Source organism: Stegastes partitus, unplaced genomic scaffold (assembly GCF_000690725.1).
Source record: "Stegastes partitus isolate 25-593 unplaced genomic scaffold, Stegastes_partitus-1.0.2 Scaffold1, whole genome shotgun sequence".
NCBI classification, from domain to species: Eukaryota; Metazoa; Chordata; class Actinopteri; family Pomacentridae; genus Stegastes; species Stegastes partitus.
The window spans coordinates 1,558,253-1,569,137 of NW_007577732.1; the positions used below are offsets into that span (position 1 = coordinate 1,558,253).

Genomic DNA, 10,885 nt, shown 5'->3' on the forward strand with positions numbered 1-10,885 from the left:
TCTCTCTCTCTCTCTCTTTCTGTCTCTCTCTTTCTTTGTCTCCCTCCTCGCTGGGATTGTTTGGCCATGGTGAGCCTCCCTCACTCAGTGCACACAACATGGCTGTGCTCTTCTTGATTTCTGCCCTCTCCTGATCTTTGTCTCTCTGCCCCCTCTTCCTGTCTTCTCTCTCATTTTGTGGCTTTTGATGTTCAGCTTTATTAAATGTTCCATGTGTGTGAGTGTTGTCACTGATGCATTAACCCTCCAGTTGTAAGATAGCGCTTCATATGCAGTAACTGTACGCGGAAAGAGGAACTTTGAGTAAAAGCTTGGTAAATGTTTGTTCTGGGTAGTTGTATGGTTTGGTCTCAGTAGATGCATTTCCCCTGCTGTTACCTGTCCACGGTGTCTAGATCACTTCCTTAGATCTGTGTTTGTTCAACCTCCAGAGTGGCAATTGTGTTAAGGTTGTTTGGGCTACTAAAGATGGGCTAGACAGCCCTCCACTGGGAAATCTAACAGTTCGTGTACGTACTCTGCTGCAGTTTTTGTATCTGATTGAACGACTGCAAAGTTCCCCAACATTAGGATGTTCAGATCATAAGCTGTTGCTCTTTGTATCCCTCTCTGCAGTTCATATCACCTGTGGCCACGGCCCCACTACAGTGTTATCCAACTGATCACCATCACATTTGGACTTTCTGACAATCCCAAAGTTCCCTGATTCTTTGGCTTTGTCAGGATCAGCGGTCCTCACAGATTACGTGGTTGCGTGAGGGTTTACAGATTCACTCAGCGGACAACCCACAGTCTGATCTGATCTGATCTGAGCTTTCCTGATTTTATCAAACCTGTTTGATGTTTACAGCCTGTAATCTGAATGGACCCCGTGGTGCGTGAGGAATACATTTTCATTTGGGCAGCAGAGACTGCGTGTAGCCAGTGAAAGCTCTAAGTTTACTGTCAACTTAAATGGGAAAATTATGTATTAATTCATATCGGTGACAGAAGGTGATTATATAGAGAGAAACTCTGTTGTTAAGCAACTCCCTTAGTGCCATTCATCTCTGTAATGAAGCCTACGCAACTGCTTTATTGAAAAGTGTACAGTTCACGGGGACTGACTCTCAGGCTGTCTTTTTTGTGGCTGTTTATTCATAATAATGTGCAGAGTCTAAAGCTGGAACTGTGCATTTCTTTGAGGAAGTTTCAAGTTCTGATGTAAATGATGCTTTCGGATGATTTATTCAAGGCTACAGCTAATTACTACAATCGTGATTCCAGAATCCGACTCTTAACAATCTGAAAACCTTTCTACCTGACAAGTTTTTCAGAAAAACAAACGGAACCCATAAAAAATAGCCTTAACATACCGACAGCCTTGGATTCCGACTCCGACTAGACATTTTATGTCACAAATAAAGATAACAGCGTATTATCTGACTTAACAATCCGACAGATTGGCTACGTTCAGACTGCAGGACTTAATGCTCAATTCAGATTTTTTTTTTTTGTGAAATCCAGTTTTTTTGTGAGTTTGTTCACATTCCCAATTAAATACAACTTGTATCTGATCTGCCGTGTGAACTTCATACAACCCAAAAATGTCCCGCATGCGCAGAAAAGGACACGACGATGTCACACGCAGCGAGTGTGCTCAGTGTTTAACAAAAAAACATGGATGGTAACAGTGCAGCGTATCTGCCACTCCCCCGCCGCCGCCGCCACCGATGGTGGAAACAGAAGTTTGACCGCTAACTAAACTAGCATCAGCAGCCAAGTTCTGCCTGTGCGCTCCGCTCCGACCACTTCCACCCTGTCGGAGCGCTCCCCCAGGGGGGAATTGTTCCCCTTTCCCCCCCACTCTCCCACCCCCACAAGACCGCACCGAATATTTGGATATTCATCATTAACTGGATCTGTGAAAACTGTCTTTTCATGATAGTTCAGACTGTCATGAAAAAATCAGATACAGGTCGCATAGGAGACAAAAAATCAGACGTATTTACTTTTGATGTCAACCGATGGCCCATTGACAAGCGCACCGGTCAATTAGACGTGAAATCCAGCGATGCGTTGTGTTCTAACAATACGCTACTTATTATAACAACTATAAACAATGAATATTAACAACAAATTGCCCTTCAAGCATCAAGCCCTCCGTCAATCCGACAGCCTTGCTATCCGACGTTAAAAAAAATTTAGTGTTGGATCATCGAGTCACGACTGTATTTTCAATATGATATATCAGCTACTTATTTTTGGTTATTATGTGTAACTGGATATGTTATGAAACATAAGACACAGATTCTAAGATAATCATAATCGCCATCAGATGTCCAACCGACTGTCCAAACCACCAAAAAAATGCATTGACAATAATTAAGACCAACAAAAACAGGAAAATGTCACATTTACAAACCAGGAGCCAGCAAATGTTTGGCATTGGCGCAGATTATTTTCTGTTACTTGTTGCAGCTTGGCCATATTTATTTTTTATTTTACTTTTTTTTAATCAGATAAGGAAAAGCTCTTTGAAATTCATCATGTGAAAATCAGTCAGCATGCCAAGGTGTAGTGTTTCCCCAGATTTAGGGCTGCACCAGTTTCTTCAGATGTCACACTTCACATCTTCATTTTGACTTGTTAAAAAAAAAAAAAAAAAAGAAAGAAAGAAAGAAAATCAGCAGAACATACACGCTCTGAGCATTTAGCTGTGTGAGGGACTACGTGGAGTACTGTGCTGTAGCTGTTCTTTGTGGCAGGATCTCGCAGCCGTGCTTCCTCTCAATGCTGTAGTCTCGCTTTAAGTTGCTGCGCTGCCTGCCAAGTTGTGCTTTGCCGCCGTGCTAACCTGCCCCTGTGGCCCCTGCGCCTAAAACACTTACCGGCACTGCTGCACCGCCCGTATACACCCCAGCTTTGACATCTCCTTGACTGTTTCCCACTAGCTCCTTCTTGTGGCTGCTTTGTTTCTTACAGTTTGTGCGTATGTGTGCGTGTGAGTGAGTATCTCAAGTGTTTCGTGTAGGGTTAGATAGCCTAACAGTAGTGTTATTTCCCATGATCATTGATTTCTTTGCCATGAAAGAATGATGTTTTATTTGCTGACACACTCCATGTACTGTTCTTTGACTGGCTTACTATTAATGATGCAGTTGTTTATCCTGCAGTTTGCTGAAGGTTACACTGGACTAGAGATAAGGCAGAAAAATGGGAAGTTTATGTTTCTTTATAGATAAGGGCCTAGTGGTGTAATGGGACAGGGCAGGCAAGGGTGGAGCAAATTAATTAGAAAAGGGGCTTCCTAGCAGCAGGCAGTGAGTTGGGTGGCTGGGGTGTGGGAGGGTGTTCTGTGGTGTTCATTGGGGCAGCCTAGGGCCAGGAAGTGCTGAACTGTTTTTCTTGCAGGGATGACAGCAGTCAGGAGGGGGAGGAAGGGGAGGAGTTTGAGTGTTACCCCCCGGGGATGAAGGTGCAGGTGAGGTATGGGCGAGGCCGCAATCTGAAGACGTACGAGGCCACTGTGAAAGAGGCAGACGTGGAGGGGGGAGAGGTGCTCTACCTGGTGCACTACTGTGGCTGGAACGTCAGGTAAGACAGGACCTGGGGAGAAATCACCTAACGTCTATATTCACCCTAAAAAGAAAAAAAAAAGAAAGAATCAAAAAAAAAAAAGACATTTGCTACCTTGTAATTCAGCTCATGGGATCACCGCTACATGGGTGTCCCCGCTAACAGTAACAGATACATCCCTTCCTCACAATTCTGCTTCATCTGATCCAGTCCCATGGTCAGTACTCTGATTATGGAGAACACTGGGCCATCTAGTGGCAGAAACAGAACTGAGTACTGGGTCGATGCAGATCACTCCTCAGCTTCCTCACTCAGTTTTGACTGAATCCCCTGTCTGTCTGTCCCCCAGCTGTCTGTCTCTCAGCAAAATCTGCAGACAGGCTGAACTTTGACCAGTTTCATTCTGGGTGTAATCAACCAGTGGTTTTGGATTAAACAGTTTCATGTGATTTTTTTGAATGTGAACTACCCTTTGGATCTCTGAATGGCCAACCAAAGTGCTGCTACACTCACCTCTACCTCTCAACCCTCTCCCCCCTCCCCAGTGGGTCAGGGTTAATGCAGTGTTAAGTAGAGTGTTAGGGTACCATGACACAGAGGTTAACTAGTGCAATCAGCATTTCATTGTCTCAATGTTGTTGTGTGGTCCTCTAGCACTCTATAAAAGACAGTGGGATGTTCTCTGCATTGTGTCTGTTGTGTGTGATATCGTGAAACTTTTCATTTCCCCTCATACGACCCAAGTTAGCCCCCTTGGTACTGTTGGAACTCTGTTGAATATGATTTGTGTGGTGGTCGGTGTAATTATTGTTTCCTCCTTCATCGTAAAGGTTTGTCTTTTTCCTCATAATACCATGGGATTTCTTCTTTTGCTGTTGAGGCTCATTGTGTCACAGCAACATGTTGGGATCAGACAGTAGAGGTGTCTGTGTGGTGGGTGGTGTGAGAGAATGTTACTTGGCTCCTTTCAAAGACCTGAATGATGAAACTGTCTCTTGTCTTTGTACTTGATTTTAGATATGATGAATGGATCAAAGCAGACAAGATTGTGCGCCCCGCCAATAAGAATGTACCAAAAATAAAGCACCGCAAAAAAATAAAGGTATGACTTTGCAGGAGTGTGCTCACTTTTCAGCTTGGTGTTGATGTGATGGAGTGAATCACTGACTGTGTTAAATTCTGACAGAACAAAACTGAGAGGGAGCGAGACAGGTTGGAGAGGCTCAATGACAGAGAAGTCCTCGGCCCTTCGTCCAACGCTAATCGTGTCCCACGCTCCAAATGTGGCCTGAGTCAGGATGTCTTTTCCAAGATGGACGAGGGTGAGGACAAAGGGACTCAGCAGTCTCCAGTCAAGTCTATAGAAATTACCTCTATCCTCAATGGCCTGCAAGGTAGCAACACTCATTAGCCTGTAGTCCTCATGCACACTTACAGCAGATTAGGACTGTTTCACTCTGAAGTGGTGTATGATGTCTGTTGATCTCCTGCTGAAACTAACAGACATTCTGTCTTGTTCACCTCAGCTTCTGAGATGTCCACAGACGAAAGCGAGCATGAACCGGAGGATGAGGAGGGAGAGCATAATGATGAGGACAGGCCAGGTTGCCGTGGCAGCCTCAGAAAAGGTCCACCAGAGCCACCACAGGTATCAGAGCGCTGGGAGAGTGGAGCGCCTTCTGAAGGATCCAAACCTTCTCCAGTCTCAGGAAAGAACCAGGATGTCATCGGCGCAGACAACGCAGACGTTGTTAAGCGCAGAAGCCAACCGGAGACGGAGGGAGAAGCAAGCACCAGGAAGAGGAAATCTGACGGTGCAGCAGAGAGGACGCCGAAAGGCCAATCCAAAGCTAAGACCAGGAACACTAGGAGTGCTGACTGGTTACCTGGAGGCTCTCCCAGGAAGCTGGAGGAGAGAGCAGCTGGTCCTGGAGAGGAAAGGGAGGCCTCGTCTAGCAGCAGTTCAGACGATGATGGTGCAACATTGGCAGAGTCCCAGACTGAGGAAAGTGAGCGAAGTCGCCCAAAAACCAAAGGTTCACCCTCCAAGAAGTACAACGGTCTGAAGGAGAAGAACAAAGCTGGCAGACAAGCGGGCTTCTGGGAGATTCCTGAAAAGAGGGCCAAAGTGTCAGGGAATGCAGAGGAAAGAGCTGCCGTTCGCCCTAAAGGACAAAAAGATGTGTGGTCCAGCATCCAGGCCCAGTGGCCAAAGAAGACTCTTAAAGAGTTGTTCTCCGACTCGGACACCGAGGCCGCCAATTCTCCTCCTCCACCGGTGCCCTCGTGTCTGGAGGAGCCCAGTGTCGAACAAGATGCTGGACCTGAAGATGAAGCCTCAGAGGAGCAGATGGAGAACGACAAGCTCCAGGAGTTTCCAAGCAGTGGCAGTAATTCTGTACTCAACACACCACCAACAACGCCCGAGTCCCCCTCGGGTGGAGGCAGTGCTGTGGATGACTCGGGTCAAGCGCAGCCTTCCTCTCCACCACCATCTGTACCTCCTGCCTTGCCTTCAGAGCCGGTTTCTGAAACTCTTCCCCCTGGACCCATACAGGAGGAAGTGGCAGGTGGGCGCAGTGAGACAGACAGCAGCACGGTGGAGGTGGAGAGTCTGGGTGGGGAGCTGCAAGAGCTCCCTCAGGATGAAGGGGCAGGTTCCCCCTCAAAGGTGTTTGATGTCAGCCTCTCCTGCAACAGCAGCAGCAGCTGCAGCCTAGAGCTGAGCAACAGCAGCCAACAGGAGAGTGAGCAGAAGTCCAAAGGTATAAATACTAGCAAATCTACTGTATCAGGTTTACTTTTCAATGACAGAATTCATTATTTTTCCTTAGGATGGAACTCTGAAGAAACACAAGCTGACAACTCATTTCATAGTCTGCCTGTTTCCTCACCATCTTCTCTGCAATGTCTTTGTAGCGTCTGCGAGTCAGAAGCGGCAGAAAGAATCACAGACAGGTGGAGCTTCAAAGAAACACAAGCCAAACCGCAAGAGCCTAGGTGTGCCTCCCAAAAAGAATAGGAAAACAGGTAAGAACAGCTGTAGATAGAACCACTGACACCCCGCTTAGCTTCTCATTTCAAATACCAGCAGTACTTTTATCAGCCATAGAATTTCTATTTCATATTTACTGGTGTCCTGGTATCATATTACAGATTCCAGGTGGGAAAGGAAATGAGGTTTTTCCCCTTCTCAGTGTCTGTTTTTTTAATCTCTGCTGTCTGTCTTCCTCCAGCCAACAGCAGTGACAGTGAGGACCAGTCTGTTGTTGAGGGCACTGCCAAATCAACTGCCTCTAAGAACAACGCATCAGACCTGAAGGATGCCACTTCGCCCAAGTGTCACGGACGATCTCCCCCTTCGAGCCATAAATACCACAAGCAGGGTGACGCAGATCACACCCAGCACCGAGACAACCATGGAAGATCGCCTCGTGTGTACAAGTGGAGTTTCCAGACGTGTAAGTGTCCAACTAACATGTATGGTAATGTGTTGTAGTTACACGTAGGGGTTGACCTGTTGACTGCCAGGTTATCAGATCTGATATTTGCACAGTTACAGTTTGTTTTTGTTTTTTTAAACCGATTCCCGAAAAAGTTGATTAATTTAGAAATGCATTACTGTGGCTCTGATGCAGCTGCCTTTCTATCTGTAGTCAACACTGTGGTCTCAAGCAATATCACAAATTACACATCATAAATAATAGCCTGTCAACACTAAAGGATAAATGTTGAGAAGGTTTTTTTCCCTGCAGATGTATATTGGTTCCAAATATCTGTTAGTGGTTTCCTTGATTGGCAATAATCGTTATTGATCCTGAAAAAAATACATTGGTATCAGTTAAAATCTGGTTTCTTTTCTTTATTTTTTTGATAATTAAGTTTATCTTTTTTTTGCTTTGTGTTTTAGGTGAACTGATCCTTTAATTTAGCACAAGTTCTTCATTTTTTTGACCAGAAGTGGAGTTTTATGTATGCTTATGTCAACAGTATGTACCTGTGTCTCTGCCCTGTTGACCCTACAGTCCTTAAATGCATTATTTTGCTTCCACTTAGCTGATCTGGAAAAGATGAGCAGTCTGGAGAAAATTTCGTTTCTTCAGGAGAAACTGCAGGACATCAGGAACCACTACCTCCTCCTCAAGTCTGAGGTGGCCTCTATTGACAGGCGACGAAAACGCATAAAGAAGAAGGAGCGGGAAAGTGAGTTGGCTTAGGCTAATCTCAAACTAGTGATTTTATTAAATCTGGTTCCACCATTAAAACTTAAAGATTGAGTCACCAGTAGCTGAGAGCCTTTGAAAGGCCTTCTTACGTGAAGCAAAACGGGTACTAATCAAACACTGTTTGTGTTGTGCAGGCACAGTGGCTGCTTCCTCCTCCTCCTCTTCCTCCTCCTCCTCACCGTCCTCCAGCTCGCTGACTGCAGCAGTCATGTTGACGCTGGCTGACCCTCCAGTATCATCCTCATCCTCTTCATCTCAGAACTCTGGGGTATCAGTGGAGTGCAGGTGACAGGACGAAGCACCAAGGAGCCACCGCACTAAGCACTTAACCAGCACCCTGGGGTCACCACCCCCATTCCCTTTCAACAAGACGGACAAGTCAACCTACATACTGTAACTACTGGGGCACAAAAACCAGACCAGAGACAAAAAAAAGAGAGAAGAAAAAAAAAGACAAAATGAGAAACAAGCACTATTTTTTACTGACAACTGTTTCCTTGGCAAGCTAATGGCACTTAAGTGCACTTTTATGAAGATTGTGTAGGGGGATAAAATTTGTCAAAAAAATTATTCTGAATCGTCTTTTGCGCTCTCCTTAATTGAACATTTACAAGAATTGTTTTTGCAAGCAATAATTGTTTCCATTTGATAAAGTTGTATGGGTAAGGGATGATTTCCAGTGAAGACCCCTCTGATCTGTCCTCATTGGTTGGCGTGGTGCAAGCCTGTGTGCGCCACGTTATTATGGGGAATTCAGAGGAACACTGCCACATTGGCATTAAGGGCATATGAGAGGTAACTCTGCCATGTTTCTCTGTCCACCCTCATTAAAAAAAAAAACAAAAAAAAAACGCCTTCATGTGGTTAAACCTGAAGTGGTTGACGACGCTCTCCTCACGTACAGGCACGTGGTCCTGTACAGATAGGTGGTGACTGATAGGGTTTCAGACCATCAGAGGTCCGCTGACGGCCTCAGCGGATGAATATGGAATGATACTGTAGTGCCTTTTCGTTCTTCTCCGTGGGGCACTTTGAGAGAGGACAGCAGTTTTTTTGTTTTTTTTCTTCCTGATCCTCTTCTCAAATCAGAGGGTCAGCTGGAATAATGTGTCCCTTATAAAAGACTGAAGAATGCTGTATGAGTGAGCAGCCAGTGAAGGGCTACGTCTGGCAGATAATGACGGATGTTATCAGCGTGTGGGTAACATTTGAGAATTGTAATTGTAAAAGCAGAGCTCCTATACTGGATCACCTGTAATCTACTACTGAATACTCATCCAGCTTGGGTATTACTGTTGGGTTTGGCAGTATAAAATGTGCAATGATGGAGGTGGTGAATGCAATGGTCACATTACTTCAGTTCATCACCCTTTTAAAAGTTCATCTGCTTTATTTTTATCGTGTTTTCATCACACCCCCCCCTCCTCCCCCAGTCCTAGTAACTTCACTGAAGATTTGATGATGCACCTCTGCAACTGGATCAAGTTAACTTGAAGGCAGCCATAGGAGATATTCATAGCACGTGCTGCAGTTCAATTCCACATTTGCAGTGTTTCAAACAATATGAAGTTATTTAATTAAGTATATTTTCGCTTCATTAAACAAACTTTTTTTTTTTTTTTTTGCATCTCTCTCTGGATTTTACTCATGATCAAAAACGACCTGCCAGCTTCCTCTCATACTCATCCCTACCAAAAACGTTCAGTTCTGTTTCCTGTTCTATGACCACAATAAAGGTAGAGATATTGTAAATGTGCATTTATATCATAAAGTGACGTATGTGTATACATTTCTGAAGACATCTCCAGTGTTTCCTTTGTATAGACCCCCTACTGTATGATAACCTGAAGTTACGTTTTGTTCGGCACTTGTATGTAATTGTATGCTTTTGTTATACATTTGTATATTGAGAAGTGTTTTGAGTCAAGCTATTTAATATCTTGCACTGTTAATAACATGTACTTTTCTGTACAGACAGTTTTACGGTTTTAACTGTAGTTTGAGTGTAAATACTGAGGGTTACAGCATGTATGTTCTCCCCCTTTGTCCCCTTTCTTGTTCTCTTGATTTATTTGAGTTCGTTTATGTTCTGTTCTTCCTCTTTAATCAGTTTTAATAGTTAATTTCCTTCCAATCTGTTCTGTTTTTTGTTTTGTTTAGTTTTTTTAATTTCGTGTTTTGCTTTAGTTTGCATTCTGTTTTGTTTTTCTATAGCTTGTGCTTGTAAGAGAAGAATGCTGGTTTTGGATGCAGCTGAACTATTTTCCGACCTGTACATGGCCTGAAGCTAAAGCTGTATGAACCTGTATATGGAAAACAGTCTGCATCATAGATTAAGAGAAAGTAATGGAGCTTATTGAAAAATGCTCAATAGTATTTATTAGGCTCATCTGATGATGGTCGTTGTGTAATTTATTGTAAAAATGTAAGCAAAGCAGAAGCCTCTGTTTGAAATAAATGCCATAGTTTGTGAAGTATTCGGCGTCTCTTACCGTCAGTGGTGAAAAGCAACTTTCACGCAGGTGCTGTACTCGCAGGAAGTACAGCTCTGAGGTACTTTTGCTTGAATAGTTCTAGATGATTAGACTCAGTTTCAGAGAGAAAATAGTCATTGCGCTCGTTTACTTGACCATCATACGTTACACCTTCACAGCAAACTTTAATGACATTATGGGCACCCCTATAGCTCACCTGGTTGAGCGGGCAACCCATAAACAGGGGCTATAGTTTCCTGGTGCGGCGTTCGTGAGTTTGACTCCCGCTCACGACAGTTTGCTGCAAGGTCTCTCCCCATTCTTCTCCTCACTGTCCTGACTAATAAAGGCAAAAACGCCAGAAAAATACTCTTAAAAAAAAAACTTTAATGATGTTATTTTGCAGATAGTTTCTACATATAAAGCAGGAGTGCCCAATCGTGGTCCTCGAGAGCCCCTATCCAGCATGTTTTAGATGTTTCCCTCTTCCAACACACCTGATTCAAATGATCAGCTCATCATCAAGCTCTGCAGAAGCCTGATAACGATCCTGATCATTTGAATCAGGTGTGTTGGAAGAGGGAAACATCTAAAACATGCTGGATAGGGGCTCTCGAGGACCACGAT

The 10,885-nt window shown here is 44.2% G+C and overlaps 1 protein-coding gene across 4 annotated transcripts in view; it reads left to right on the plus strand.

Annotated features, from left to right (window-relative positions):
* Nucleotides 1–10,261, plus strand: part of arid4b (AT-rich interaction domain 4B) — a 44,121-nt gene extending 33,860 nt beyond the window's left edge. For 2 of the 4 annotated variants that reach the window (XM_008302922.1, XM_008302998.1), the window contains exons 17-24: nt 3,394–3,576; nt 4,576–4,660; nt 4,745–4,952; nt 5,085–6,323; nt 6,478–6,588; nt 6,795–7,019; nt 7,615–7,761; nt 7,919–10,261. In XM_008302922.1, the coding sequence (XP_008301144.1) occupies nt 3,394–3,576; nt 4,576–4,660; nt 4,745–4,952; nt 5,085–6,323; nt 6,478–6,588; nt 6,795–7,019; nt 7,615–7,761; nt 7,919–8,073 (2,353 nt within the window). In that variant the 3' untranslated portion in view covers nt 8,074–10,261. The remainder of the gene's footprint in view (nt 1–3,393; nt 3,577–4,575; nt 4,661–4,744; nt 4,953–5,084; nt 6,324–6,477; nt 6,589–6,794; nt 7,020–7,614; nt 7,762–7,918) is intronic. The other 2 variants (XM_008303075.1, XM_008303145.1) reach the window with 2 other exon arrangements.
* The last annotated feature ends 624 nt before the right edge of the window (nt 10,262–10,885 follow it).